The sequence below is a fragment of the Solanum stenotomum genome, chromosome 3 (genome assembly GCF_019186545.1).
Source record: "Solanum stenotomum isolate F172 chromosome 3, ASM1918654v1, whole genome shotgun sequence".
NCBI classification, from domain to species: Eukaryota; Viridiplantae; Streptophyta; class Magnoliopsida; order Solanales; family Solanaceae; genus Solanum; species Solanum stenotomum.
Genome location: NC_064284.1, coordinates 67,226,763 through 67,243,159, shown reverse-complemented (window position 1 = coordinate 67,243,159; position 16,397 = coordinate 67,226,763). Strand labels below are relative to the sequence as shown.

The window sequence follows — 16,397 nt, the reverse complement described above, 5'->3', positions numbered from 1 at the left end:
AGTTCTAGAGTCACAACATGCTCAAAACAATCACTTTTCATGTTTAAAATTCAATGTGCAGGAAATTATTACAAAGAACAAGACTAGTTTATGAATCTTAACTTAAACCATGAATTAGTGAGTAGAATAGAGTCTAGGCACTATGGGTGGAAGGACCCATGAGTTTAACACCACATACCTTGAGTTCTTATGAAGATCTTAAGAGTGTCTTCTATGGAAGCTTGGAACTTGGGGCAAGAGTCTCTTCAATCTTGAGGAAGGTTTTGGATTAGGGTTCTTGAGAGAACTTGAGAGAAAATGTGTCTAAGTATGGGAGAGGTGTTTTGGGAAATGTTTTAGAGATGGGAATTGAACTAATGGTATATAGGAAATAACATATGCCCTTTGGAAAAATGGTCCAACACTTAGTAAAAAAAATGAGGCGGGTGACCAGTAAAAACGCTCACTGGAAATTGCATTTCCTGCCGGACAGATTTTACGAAAATGGGCATAACTTCTTAGTCCGAACTCCAAATGAGGTGAAACGAAGTGCGTTAGGTAGCTAACTCCAAGGGCTTTCCATGGATATTTTATGGGCCACCTAATTATTTGTGTGCTAGGAGATATGACCCTCCAAAGTATACCCTCGAAAAAGGCTTCACTTGGAAATTTCGGATTTCGATACGGTTGCTCTAAAATTTGGGTTAGACCCATTCCCCACTCATTTTGACCCCCTAAACAAGAATATGAAGTCGGATTTTCAAAAAACGAAACGAATTTTTTTTGATATAGCTAAACAAGTTTCCGGTAACTTCCGAAGCACATTTTTAAGAACCTTTTGGGTCATTTTATGGGGTAGCCTTTTAAGAGACTGAAATATTGAATACCATCAGATCATGTGCTTCTAATAGGACACCTAAACCTGATGGTTATATTAACACAACAAATAGATATATTTAAAGTTAAAAATAATAAATAGAACACACATGATTAAAATTCAAAAGTTACATGTACTAGTCATCCTAAATTAAAAAGGAGAAACTAAAGAAATGATAATATTTGGAGAAAAATTAATTAAAACAAAATACGGTGAAGATACAATACCAAATTATCAAACACTAGTCACTATCTATGTCTTCTTCAAACTCATCCTCTTCGTCTTCGTCCTCATCCTCCTCAGTTTCCTCGCTTTCATATTCATCGTCTGTGGATTCTATTTGGATTTCATGATGCTCTTGCAATAAACCATCATCAATGGGTTCATCCATTTCCATAACATCTCCATTTGGATCATTTAAGGGTATATTTTCATCAATGAAAACTCTCATATATATCTCGTGGACTTTAACTTATTCAACTTGGAATGGAACATTCAGTTCTGAAGTTGTCACCACTTCCTCATCTGGTAGTTTAATAACATTTCGAGGTTTGACCTTCAATACAGCTACCCAATCATCCTTGTCATTTTTCTTGCTCGGATAAGGCACATAGCACACTTGAGTTGCTTGCATTGCAAGAATAAAATGTTCATATTTTTTATATCGACGATGATGATTAATATCAATCAATTTGTACTGATTATGCTTTTTGACACCAACATCCATAGTTGGGTCAAACCATTCACATTTGAATAAAACAATTTGCTTCAAAGGTGCTTCACGGTATTCCACTTGTATAATCTCTTTTATCTGTCCATAATAATCACCACAATTTGAATCTGAGATACAAACTACACTATTCATTGTTGATTTTGCGCTACCATGACATTCTATGTGAAATTTGTATCCATTAACAAAATAAACAGAATGACATGTAGCGCCTATCAATGGTCCACGAGCAAGACTACGCAAGAACTTATTCTCAATAGGATTACATCGGACCTATTTTTAAAAAAATTGTAAGACTTATTTAAGTTTCAGAAGTTAATGTAAGTACATTATCGTATAGAAGATAATATCTGTGAAACCTTACAAATTCTTTGAACCATGTAGAGAAATTTGCTTCAAGGCTCTCGTCTAGTTGACCCTGAGATAGATTTGGAAATTCTTCTTGCAAACGTAAAATAAGTTAAATTTAAAACTCGTGGATAAAGATATGTTATTATTAGTAAAAAAATATCACTAACTTTTGTTACTTCACAAATGACTCAACCTCCTCACAATTTAGTAAGATATAAGTTTGGGCAACCTTGATTTCTTCAAGGGATAAATCCCTTTTTTTTGCTTCTCCCCAAAATCAACCTGGATGGGAGAAGATTGATAAATTTCCTTCAAGATCTTCCATAACACCACCATCAACATTACGGTCCACATTGTGATCACGTGTCATGACATGAGGTTCAAAATAATGAGAAAACAGTTGGGTTGACTCTGTCATCAAGTATGTTTCACAAATGGATCCCTCAACACTAATTTTATTTCCAATCATCCTTTTAAGAGTTCCCAGATACCTTAATAGATAAAACGGATGGACCACTACATTAGAAAAGGAAAGTATAGAATACTAACCATAAGTTTGACATAGAGGATGTACATTTACCTTTCAAAAGGATACATCCATCGATATTGCACAAGTCCAGCTATTGTTGCTTCATATGGAAGGTGCACAAGTAGATGTTCCATTGAGTCAAAAAACCCAGGAGGAAATATACGTTCTAACTTGCACAAGATTTGTGGGATATCTCCCTCTAATCTCTCCATGTTATCCACTCGTAGAGTGGTTGAAGAAAGATCTTTAAAAAATAAGCTCAATTCTGTAAGTGTCTGCCACACATTACTAGGAAGTAGTTCATGAAAAGCAATAGGCATTAGTCGTTGCATGAACACATGGCAATCATGACTTTTCATGCCAAACATCCTTTTTGCATTTGTGTCTTGACATCTACCCAAATTTGAAACATACCCATCTAGAAACTTTAAGCCTTTCACCCAATTGAACAAGATCGATCTTGCTTCCTTGTCTATTGTATATACAGCTTTCGGATATTTTCCACTACCGTCTTTTTCCAATTGAGGTCGATCACAATAGACTACCATATCTTGACGTGATTGTGGATTGTCTTTGGTTTTGGCATCAAAATTAAGAACCGTGTTAAACACTTTATCAAAGACATTTTTTTCAATATTCATGACATCAAGATTATGTCGAATCATGTTGGAACTCCAATATGGCAAATCCCAAAAGATGTTTCTCTTTTTCCATCCACAACACTTACATATTTTTTTTTGTTAACTTCTTCTGCATCTAAATCTGTTACTTTTCTTATGCCCAGGTCACAAATTTGATTCAATATCTCATTTCCTGTCCTATAGGGTGGTGGTGATCTTTGGACAGTCTTGCCTTTAAGAAAGTTCTTACGATCTCTCCTAAATGGGTGATTTTGGTTGAGAGACATCCTATGACTATCAAACCAGGATGTTTTCCTGCCACATCAAAGCTGCCCTTAGTTGAAAGTTTTACTTTTTTGAGATGTCAAATGCTTTCACACATGTCTCCCACAACAAGGTCAATTTCTTTATTAAAGGCTGCAAATAAACATCAATTTTATATTTGGAATTATTTGGCTCTGAAACAATGATTGTTAAGAACATATAAGCCTCTTTCATACACATTCCTAGAGGTAAATTGTAAGGAGTAACAATCACTGGCCATGAAGAGTACTTACTCCCAGATTGACTAAATGGTTGGAAACCATCAGTACATAACCCCAATCTTATATTTCTTGGTTCAGCAGAAAAAAAAATGATGAGTTTCATTAAAGTGCTTCCAAGCCTCAGAATCTGATGGATGACGCATTACACCATCCTCTTTTTTATGCTCATGATGCCATCTCATGTCGACAGTTGTAGCATGAGATGCATATAATTTTTGCAATCTAGGTATCAGAGGAAAATAATGCATTTTCTTATAAGGGACAAATTTCCTCTTGCGAGAACCGACACAACGCTTGTATCTCTCATGGCCACAGAATGTACAAGATGTAAGGTGTTCATCATCACCCCAATATAACATACATCCTGATTCATAACAATCAATCTTTTCAACCGGCAAACCCAAGCTATGCACTAGCTTCTTGGTCTGATAATAACTATCAAGAACTATGTTATCTTCAGGTAAAGCCTCTTTCAAAAATTGAATCATTTGGTTATAACCTCTTTGTGAAATATTGTTCTCCATTTTAATATTTAACATCCGAGAGGTAACCACAAGTTGAGAGAGAGAAGCATCGGGATATAATTTTTTATCAGCTGCTTGTAGCAAATCATATCATTTTTAAGACTCGGAATTAGGATCTTCCTCCATTGAAGGTTCACAAGGATGAGATGACTCATGTTCAATATTGTTGAAAGATTGCCAACTTGGTCCCTTGAGAATGTTGGGACCAGAAGCATCTAAAACCATTTGCCGGCATGGGTTATCATATCCTAATTCAGGTTGAGCACTACCATGAAATTCTTGACCTGAAGAAATCTCATTGATCACTTATTTTTCCCTTTGATGCTTCCAAACAAAATAGTTATCAACAAATCCAGACTTATAAAGGTGATGTTTAACAATTTCAACTTTCATGTATCTAAAGTTGTGACACTTTTTACATGGACATCTAACTTTGTCACCACTCATGCGATTCATTTGAGAACATGCATATTGGATAAATTTATCTACGCCATCTATGAAACTAGAGTTTATAGCCCCTCGACTATCCAACCTCTCATACATCCAACTACGCTCTAGATTATTCATGTTCCTATTCATGTTTAAATAAACGAAATAGTTAGTAACAAGCACAAGTTTATTGAGGACTACTTCCAATAACAAGCACATTTTTTGAGAACATGCATATTGGAAAATCACTGATTCTCATTTAAATTCAAAATTTGGTCAAAACATACAGATTGACATAACAAAATCAGTTGCTGAAATTGCTCACTAGGAAAGCTGAAAAAAAAAAGAATATTAGACAGTCGTAGAAACATCCCCACCAATAGTACTCCATGGAATTTATAAAAAGTAATTCGAGAATCTAAGAAATGAAGAGAAGCACATCAAGGATAGGTATGAACACAATTAAATCTTCAATATAATGAACTCACCAACCTCATGGCGAAATGAAATTTTAGTATTAACACTGAAGAACAAACACAATATAAGCTCGAGAAAGAGAGAGAGAACAGTGGTAGAATCAATGACTCACGCATCAGCCAAAGGAAAATATCAGCTCAGCTAGCAAAGATCATACATTGGAATGACTGCAGAAACATACAGAACCCAGCTTGGTATCATCTCCCAAATGTTTTGTTCACTATATTCAGATGTTTCAGAGTGTATTATTTTGATCCCAATTTGTTTCCTTTTACTATTAGGCTGGCCACTTCTGGGCCAGTACTTTTGATATTTTTATTATTATATCCTGTTGAACTTATCTTCATGATATAAAATGGCCTTTTTAGGCCACAAAAAAATCTTTTTTTAAAAACAAATGACAACAATCTTCTTCCTAATTACAATCAGTAAAGTAAATACCTTGAGAGTATATCTTTAGCTAAATCAAGGGAAAAAATAAAGAGCAAGGCTTACTTCGAGTGAATGACAACCAAATACTAAGTATAATGTTATAGCAGTAGATACCTGCAACATTTAAACATCAGATGTTTTGGTTATTAACAAGAACATGAAACAAGAACAATAGAACAAATAACAACTAAACACTTAATATGTATCAGTTGTTGTCTTGAGTTGTATATTCAAAGTGCTATTCTACATGATCCTCTCTGCTTGTTCAATTGGTTGATTATATAAATATGTCTAATTTTTTTCAAAATCACAGTCATGCTTACTTAAAATTGCTTCTTTATTTTCATGTCATATGCTTGTATCTTATCCGTCCAAATGCAAGAGACTGTTTTCATAGATTCTCAGCTAAACAACATCAGAATACCAATTACAAAATAAAAAAAAGTCATATATCATACAAGTCAAAAGGCCCTTAAATCGTAAAACTAAAATCATCGCAAAAATAGCTTCTAAGCTAGATTCAATATTACAGTAACATTATTTATTAGAAAAATGAACTAAACACAATTCTTGTCAAGTTCCTAACTCTATTGATAGAACTCATTTGCAATCTAATGCAAATGAGCATAGTAGTATTGCTGCAATTCATGTGAAACAGAGCACACATCAGGAACCCAAAAGGAATAATGAGGAAATTATTCACAATAAATAACAAGAAAGCAATTTCAACAATCCCATGCACAATGACAGAAATATGTATGCCACTCAATCTTATTTCCCGAAAGTTTCGAATGACTTTAAGAAATGCACCCTCTCATCCAAAAAATAGAAATGTCCTGCAAAATCCCAACCTTCCCAATGACCACATTCAACCTCCCCAAACCACCAAAACAACTCCCAAAAAGAGCAAATACCAGCTCCTGCACCCTTTACTGTTATTCAATCTTTTGCAGCAAAATTTTCTTATTGCAAATGAAAAACAACAAGCAACTATTAGGTAGCTGTAGGAGGGGGAGAAAGAGAGATACCTTTAAGCGGAGAGAGTAAAGTGATAGTTAGTAGTCACAAACAATGAAAGCTAGTTGCAATAAGAAAATAAAATTAAGCAAATCAGTGTGCAATTTACTTTCACAAAAGAAAATAAAAGTAAATCACTGTAATGCTTGAACCCTAATCCCAATTTTTCAGAAAATCTTACNCCTGCAAAATCCCAACCTTCCCAATGACCACATTCAACCTCCCCAAACCACCAAAACAATCCCAAAAAGAGCAAATACCAGCTCCTGCACCCTTTACTGTTATTCAATCTTTTGCAGCAAAATTTTCTTTTTGCAAATGAAAAACAACAAGCAACTATTAGGTAGCTGTGGGAGGGGGAGAAAGAGAGATACATTTAAGCGGAGAGAGTAAAGTGATAGTTAGTAGTCACAAACAATGAAAGCTAGTTGCAATAAGAAAATAAAATTAAGCAAATCAGTGTGCAATTTACTTTCACAAAAGCAAATAAAAGTAAATCACTGTAATGCTTGAACCCTAATCCCAATTTTTCAGAAAATCTTACTTTGAAAAAACCCTATTTCAGAATACCCAAACTACTAAAATCACTATTTTCAGAACACCTCAAATTTACTTCGAGCTAAAGGAAATGGAAAGAGTTGAAAGTTATAAAACCCTATTTTCAGAATATCGACATTGATAAAACCTCTATTTTCAACACATCTCAATATTACTTCAAACTAAATGAAATGAAAAGAGTTGAGAGCTAAAAACTCTAATTTTCATAAACCCATCAGAGATAGAGAGATGATAGTCTGAGAGCTCACTTTTTAGATCGAAATGGAAGATTGAAGGAGATGATAAGAGTTAGAGAGCTTACTTTGAAATGAAGATTGAAGGAGATGAAAGTTTCAGCCATCGGAGAGCTTACATGTCATTGCTTTGAGAGATGAGAGTTTCTGGTAAAAATGGAGAGTGTGGGGTAAAAATTGAGAGTGAAGTGATTTAGCTTAGACAAAAACATAATTTGCAACATCCTTAATGATGAATTTTAATATCCGTTGCTAGCAAAAATTATATTTATTTATATTTAATTCTAGCGGATTTTTTTGTCACTATATAAATTAAATTTTATAAAAAATATATTTTTAAGTTTAGTGACGTTTTTCCGTCACTATTTCTGTCGTGGAATATTAATTAAATTGGTCACACTTACTTGGTTGCCAAATTGGTAGCGAAAACTAGGGCGCCAAAATTTCGCGCTCATTTTTAGCAACCAAACAAATATTTCGTCGCCAATCCGTCGCTATATCATAACTCAAAAATTATTTGCAATTCTTGCGACAAAATGTCTATTCCGTTGCGAATCCATCGTTATATAGTGACAGAATAAAATTCGTCGCTAAACACTGTCTTTTTAGTAGTGGCCAAACACATATGCAGACCCTTAAACTTGTCCTTAAATTTCATTTTGGCACTTCAACTCAACCTTGTTCCATTTTAATCCTTTAACTCCATTTTTTATGTTTCATTTAGACACTTCTAAGATATGTGGCAGAGTGTGTGCATCACACTTTTTCTAAGAGAGTGAAAGACAAAAAAAAAGTACTTTTTTCTTTAAAAATAATAATAAAAGATTAACCCTTCAACTGTATTTTTTATGTACCATTTAAACACAAAATACTAATTTAATGATTTTTTTATTTCTATATATGCTCTTCAACTTCAATTTTTAATTTAAAAAAACGGCGTTCATCCATTAGTTATTGTAAAAAATTAAAAATTGACGGATGATCATTAATTTTTTATTAAAAAAAGTAACAATTTTTTTTTTGAGAGTTTCTCTATATTTTTGCATGAAAAATAACCGATGAAAGTGCGTCAATTTTTGTTCTTAAGAAAATCAATGACAACCCAACGAAGTCCGTTGAGTTTCAATATTCTTTTTGTAGTGTTATTAATTAGCAATGAACATGAGTTTCTTTTTACTCGTATTTATTTGAATGAAAAATTAGAAAGCTGGTATTTGAGTTAGATCCAAATAGACTAGATATGAAAAAAAAAATATGTGGTGTTATTTAATTTAATTAATTGTTCAAAAAAGAAAACTAACACACTTTCGTCAGTTATTTTTCACACAATAATGTACAGAAACTCTAAAAAAAATATTTAAAAAAATTTGATGTTCATCGATTAATTATTTTTTTTTAAAAAAAAGATATGACGTTGATTTTTAAAATGAAAAAGTGAAAATGAAGAACATAAATAAAAATGAAGAAATCATAAATTTAGTATTTTGTATTTAAATTGTATATAAAATAGAGTTGAAGGATTAACATGGAACAAGGCTAAGTTAGAGTGTCAAAATGAAAAATGGGGGCAAGTTAGATGAGTTGTGCATGTGTTTTTAATTGGCTTTTATGTCATGTCATGACGTGTGAAGTACACACATCTCACTTTATTGATTCTTTGGAAAGAAGTACCTAAATGGAACATAAAAATTGGAGTTGAAGGGTTAAAATGGAACAAGGTTGAGTTGGAGTGCCAAAATGAAATTTAGGGACAAGTTTAAGGGTCTGCATATGTGTTTGGCCTTTTACTTAACCATAATTAATTAACATGTGTTTTACTTCATGAAATCATGTAATAATGGAAATTGCATTAGCTTAGGGTATACACCGGTGCGAGTAAGTTTTTTCCCATTAAAAAGGTTGTTACTTGTTAGTTATAAAGATAAAGTAGGCTAAAAAGATGGATTGAATAGTATTTTTAATCAAATAGCTGAATGAGGATATATTCAAATCTTTTCGGATAGTACAAGATATTTTTGGCCCTTTTAAACACACGATTTTATATAGGAAACCCTTTCATTGAGAAAAGGGTGAAGTCGGGGTCTTTTTAATAATTTGAAAAGTTTGGGGCAAACTTTTAAGTCTAGAAAAATATACCTTAGGCCCCTTTCTATCACTAATGGAAATTAGGGGTCCCTTTCTATAATTTGAAAAGTTTGGGGAAATTTTATTACGTGCTCGCTTAATTTTTTTTTAAATACCTCTGTTTGAATAGATAGAAGTTGAGAATATTTTAGATATTTAATGCTTAGTGGGAGTAATTCAGTTAGAAACCTTATTAATAACTGGATAGTTATCTGTTGTTTTATGAGGATCGATTAAAAGAAAAGAAAGATAATTCAATAAGACTATTAGATAGTTAATGTACAAAACTTAAAACAATAAAAAATGATTTTGTAAAATAAAGATCATCTGTGTAATGGTCAAATTCAGTAGACTCTTGTAAATTGTTAAAAGATAAAAATAAAACAAAAAAAAAGTTACCGAATATATTAAAGAAAAAAAGGTACACAAACACATAACTAAGTAAAAATTAAGGATTCAGATACCCATACGATTCTTTCTCCAGCCAATTTGATTTCGATAAAAACACATTAACATTTGTAGACATTTAAAGAAAGACGTGTTTAATTCTTTTAGTTGAGACTCTACAAATGTATTCGATTTTTGTTAGGATTCTTGAAGGCTACTCATGCTTATATAAAGAATACTAATATATTTCGAGAAATTAAATATCCCATAAACTCTAGGGTATTCATAAAAACGAGATAATGGAGGGCAAAACCTTGATTTTTCCACTTTTGGCTATTGTTTTATTCATTTCACAAACAGAGGTGCTGGCTACAGAGTCAGTCTATACAAACTTCATCAAAACCAAATGCAACAACACTTCACACCCTTCACTTTGCGAGAAAACACTAATGCCGTATGCTTCTTCCGTGAAAACCAACTCTATGAGACTTTGCGAAGAAGCTGTTAAAGTAGCCATAAAAGGGGCACGCAGCGCCTCTGTCATCATCTCCAATCTGTCAAAACAGAAGGGACTTTCCCAATATGAAGCTAAGACTACTAAAGTCTGCATTAAATGTGTGAAGAATAGTGTGCATCAATTCAGAAAGAGTGTTAAGGCAATTGGAGACATGATTGGTGAACAAGATGAATATGAATTGTTTTACGCTAGATCGTATGCATATTCTGCATTAACAAACTTAGGATCATGCATCGATGGGTTCGCCGATCAGCAGGAGCGAAAGATAAATCCGAATGTGAAGAAGGTGATAGATAGAAGCATGGCAGTTATTAGTAAACTCGGCAACATTGCATTGTCACTCATTAGCCATCGTTAATTTATGAACAGTAGTATTGCTTTTAATTTTGTGCTTCATAGAGTAAATCAATAGATTTGTTGGAATTAATGCACATCAGTCTCCTTTTTAATCCATTACTTACTATTTAGAGCCCGTTTGGATTGACTTAAAAAAAATAACTTTTAAAAAGTAACTTTTTAAAATGCTGGAACTTATTTTTAAAATAAGTAGTTATGTGTTTGAATAAAAGTGCTGCAGTTGAAAAAAAAGTTGTTGATGTGTTTGGCAAATAAGTGCTGGTAAACACTTTTTTTTATCAAAATGTCTGAAATACCCTTTAAGATGTTAATGATAAAAAGTTGATTAATTTAAGGTTTTTATACTTANTGGCTTTTAAGCCAGTTTGACCAGCTTAAAAGCCCATCCAAACAGGCTCTTACACCCGTTCTTTTTTAGATGTTGGTTGTCATTTTGTGTTTTAGATGTTAGTTGTCAATTGTCATTTTGTGCTTTTGAGAGTTAATTTGACTAATTTTAAAATCAAATTATATTACATTAATTAGATATTTTAATATAAAACTTTTTATATTCAAAAAATACAAAAGAATAACTTTTTTTCATATCAATATGATGAAAAAATACATCTTAAAATATTAATCAAAATTCATATTGTTGACGATGAAAGAAAACCATGATGACTAAAGTTAATTTGTTAGGCCAGGAAATATATTTTACATTTTTCATAATTTTCGGAATATTGTAACTTTTCTGTTTTACTAAAAACCAATTCATATGAGCTTTCATGAATATCAGAATAAGTGTATGACCTACTAGAGCAAAATCGTGATAATGATTTTAAAGATTGTGCTACAATAATGTGATAACTGATAAATAAATTTCTAAGCTTACATAATTTATTACCAGATTCGATGCACTATATGTAAAAATTCAACAAAAGTTTTAATTTGGTTCTATTCCTTAATATTATTTTTGAGATGATTGTTAAAAAAAAATATTATCTCAAAAATAAATAAAAAGATTATTATAAATATATTTGTGTTATAGTGAAGTTAGGAATCCTATTGGGACCAATTCCTAAATATACATAAGAAGTCTCTCTCATCTCCTATTACTTTATACTTCTTATTATTTTTTTAATAATAGTTTCATAGGAAAAATGTCTTTTTTTTCCTTTATTAATCATTTCATTTTTATTAACCATTATTTTGATACCAATATCTAGGGCTGGGCATAAGCTCATAATTTGGGTAAAATTTAAAATAATAAAGGTAGGTTTAAGAGTCCAAGTTACCTTCTACTACTATTTTCCTCATCTTTTACTATAAAATAATAAGTGTTTTTTTCTTTTTTTTTTAAGATTAAGAGTCTGTTGGGCATTTGTCCAGAGGTTAAAAATATTTATTTTGAAAATATTAAGGTGTTTCACTAATCAATAACTGCTTTTAATTGGAGAAATAGTTTTTCGGCTAGCAAGAAGCTAAAAATTATTGAGAAAAACTATTCTTGCATATGTATATACATATTTATTAAGATATCCCTTATATTTATTTATTTTTTAGAGAATTTTGTATATAGTGATTTAATTTGTAGAGTGATTTTTAAATTAATTTCACTTGATATTCTTAATTATATTTAAAGTATTATGTTAATATTATATAAATATTTTATTTTTATTTATTTATCTATATATAATATTAATTGATAATTTGAATATGCACATATTAATTTAATAAAAATAAATAAAAATTTAAAATTTTAATAATAAATATATTTAAAATAATTTCTCTCTATTAAATCATTTTAATATTAAATGTGCACTAATACTTGCCCTCTCAAAAACACTTTTCAAAAATGATTAGTCATACACAATTTGTTTATCAAAAGCACTTTACAAATAATTAATCAAACACAAATTATTATTTTTTCATAAGCACTTTTCTAAAAAATATATATTTTTAAAGCAATACCAAACAGGCTTTAATAATNATTAATTGATAATTTGAATATGCACATATTAATTTAATAAAAATAAAAAAAATATTTAAAATTTTAATAATAAATATTTAAAATAATTTCTCTCTATTAAATCATTTTATTATTAAATGTGCACTAATACTTGCCCTCTCAAAAACATTTTTCAAAAATGATTAGTCAAACACAATTTGTTTATCAAAAACACTTTACAAATAATTAATCAAACACAAATTATTATTTTTTCATAAGCACTTTTCTAAAAAATATATATTTTTAAAGCAATACCAAACAGGCTTTAATAATTTTAATAAGGATAATATAGTGAGCAACAAACCATTTTCAATGTGTAACAAACCGAAACGTAAAAATAGCAACAAACCATTTTCAACGTGTAACAAACCGAAACGTAAAAATAGCAACAAATCACTTTCAAAGAAAACAGACTCCTTAAAGTTGAAAAAACAAGCTGCTGACTAATTTTGGATTTTCTTCCAAAGATTTTAGCAATCTCATAAAAACAATAACTTATAGTAATAACCAAGTAAAAATTAAATAATAATAATAATTTTAAAAAAGTAAAATAAAGTCAAAGTACAAAAATAACTTGAGATATGTAGAGAAAGAGGAAGGATTGAGATGCGCATAGGATTGTTCCTCCATAAATACACATTTAAATCTTCTCTCTTTATTCCAAACAATATAGAAAATGGAGGGCAAAACCTTGATTTTTTTGGCTATTGTTTTATTCATCTCACAAACAAAGGTGCTGGCTACAGAGTCGTACACAATATTCATCAAAACCAAATGCAACAACACTTCACACCCTTCACTTTGCGTGAAAACACTAATGCCGTATGCTTCTTCTGTGAAAACCAACTCCACAAGACTTTGCAAAAAAGCAGTTAAAGTGGCCATAAAAGGGGCACGCAGCTAGCGCCTCTGTCATTGTCTTCAATCTGTCAAAACAGAAGGGATATGAAGCGGTGGCTACTAAAGACTGCATTCGAGCTGTGAAGACTGCTGTGTACCAATTGAAAGAGACTGTTAAGGTATTAGGAGATGAGGAATCTCAGTTGCATGACACTATATCGTACACCACTGCTGCATCAATAAACGCAGAAGAATGCATCGATGGCTTCACCTACTATCCAGATCAAAACATAAATCCCAATGTGAAGAAGGTGATACACAGAAGCATGACTGTTATTAAAACACTCGCCATCATTGCCTTGACACTCATTGACAATGAATTAAATTATGAATAGTTAATTTTGTGCGTGCTTCATAGATTTGTTGGAATTAATGCACACGGTGACTAAATCATTATACCTTATAGTACAAATTAATTTTATTCTAGTATTTATGACACACCATGCACCTAGTGAAATTGGAGAAATAAGTGTAGGTGCACACGGTATGAATGAATCTGAGTACAAGAAAATTACGGTATAAAAGAACAAATGAAGTAGATGTGGACCAAAATGAAAACTTTGGTGAATCATGTCATGCATTGACTGATCACCATTGCAGAGTATTGAGAAAGCTTTGAGAAAAAGAAGATTCGAGAAACTTTGTGGAAGCTTTTCTTTATTTTCAATCTATGAGAATGACTAACTAGTCCTCAATACAAACCAAAAAAGGTATTTATAGAATGTGATTGTCTAAGCTAAAATGCCAGCTGTAAAATAACTAACTTAATCAAGCTGACTAATTTGTTTAATCATCTAATTGACTATGTACAACCCATTAAGCATTATTTCATCAAGGTACATGCGTACAAACAGTCAACTCCTCAACACCAACCCCCCCACCCCCCCCAAGCTATGAGCTATGAAGAGATTCTTCATTCCTAGCTTGGAAAGCAAATAATGATGCTGAATAATAGTAAGGCCTTTGGTAAAAACATCAGCAGGCTGCTCTGCAATGGGCAAATAATGAGTGGTAATCAATCCAAGCATGATCTTTTTGCGGATAAAATGACAGTCAATGTCGATGTGTTTTGTACGTTCATGGATTAGTCAAAATTTGAAGAGCAGATTTGCTGTCACAATGAATAGAAACAGGACGAGATACAAGCATATTTAACTCAGTGAATAACCCAATCAGCCAAGTAACCTCAGCAACAGTGGAGGCTAGGCTTTGATACTCAACCTCAGCTAAGCTCCTGGAAATGGTAGAAAGTTTCTTCGACGCCCACGAGATCAGAGATTCTCCAAAATTCACCATGTAACCTGTAATAGATCTCCTAGTATTGGGGCAAGAACCCCAATCTGCATCGCAAAATGCCTCTAATTTTGGAGCACTAGCAGCTGACAAAAAAATGCCTAAGCCTGGACAGTGTTTCACATATCTGACCACCCTGATAGCTGCATTCATGTGAGAAGTTTTGGGACTGTGCATGAATTGACTAATACTTTGCACCGCAAAAGACATATCAGGCATTGTGTTTGTCAAATAAAGCAATCTCCCTACAAGTCTTTGATAGCTACCTGGATCATCTAATGGCTCATCAACAGTAGACCCTGTATGATGGTGAAATTCAGTAGTTGTGAGTTTCTGATTAAATTCAACAGATGCCCCAAAAGATTGAGAACCAGAAAGACCCATATCTGAGATAAGTTCCAAGGTATATTTGCGTTGGTGCATAACAATATCAATAGAATTCCTTACGAATTCAATACCAAGAAAAAACTTAAGTTCACCTAAGTCCTTAATCTTGAAGGCTCCCTGAAGCATGGTCTATGTATTTTGAACTAAGGCAAGGCTAGTTCCAGTAATAAGGAGATCATCCACATATATTAGAATCACGACCATGCCTTCTGATGATTTCTTGGTGAATAAGGAGTAATCTAGATGAGTTTGAACAAAATCAGAGTTAACCAAGGATGTTGTTAGTTCTTTATTCCATTGTCGAGAGGCTTGCTTAAGTCCATACAGTGATTTAAGTAGCCTACACACATGTGAAGGACATGTAGTGTGATTAAAACCTTGTGGCATCATCATACACACTTTCTCCTCAAGATCACCCTGCAAGAAGGCATTATAAACATCCATCTGATGTATGACCCATCCTTGTGCAGCAGCTATGGACAATACAGCTCTAACTGTGACCATTTTTACAACAGAGGAGAAGGTTTCTTGGTAATCCAAGCCTTCCTTTTGATTGTATCCCTTGGCCACGAGTCTTGCCTTGAATATTTCAATCTCACCTGTATCTTTGTATTTAATTTTGTAAACCCACTTACACCCTATCACCTTTTTTCCTTCTGGTAATGGAACAACCCTCCATGTGTGATTGTCTTCCAAAGCTTTTATTTCAGCCTTCATGACTTCCATCCACCTGGGGTCAGCTGCTGCCTCACTATAGCTAGTAGGTTCAATATCAACTGAGAACTTGCTAATGTATGATTTATATTTTCTAGTGAGGTGATCATACCTCACTACTGTTGATATAGGATATAGACAAGAATTTGCCACCTTCCCTTTTGAAGGTTGGACAAAATCTTTAAGCCAAATGGATGGTTTACTTGACCTGTTTGACCTTCGTGGGGGATGCAGGAACAAATGGACAATCTTCAGCCATTCATCTCAACATGAGCCATTACTTCCACAGTTTCCTCATGTAAAGTCCTAGATAAGTCCTCATCAGCATCAACTACAGACTTAATATTTATAGGCAAGGTGTTGGTTTCTCTATCAAGAGAATTGATGTCTTTTGCTTCATCCAAATTAAACTGCATATTAGGTAGTTGAA

The 16,397-nt window shown here is 32.5% G+C and overlaps 1 protein-coding gene and 1 pseudogene across 1 annotated transcript; both read left to right on the top strand.

Annotated features, from left to right (window-relative positions):
* Positions 1–10,111: 10,111 nt before the first annotated feature.
* Positions 10,112–10,687, top strand: LOC125859216 (pectinesterase inhibitor 4-like). Its single transcript, XM_049538916.1, has one exon. It carries the CDS (start codon positions 10,112–10,114, stop codon positions 10,685–10,687), a length of 576 nt encoding a protein of 191 aa, XP_049394873.1.
* Positions 10,688–13,349: 2,662 nt separating this feature from the next.
* LOC125859214 (pectinesterase inhibitor 4-like) lies at positions 13,350–13,908 on the top strand (annotated as a pseudogene).
* The last annotated feature ends 2,489 nt before the right edge of the window (positions 13,909–16,397 follow it).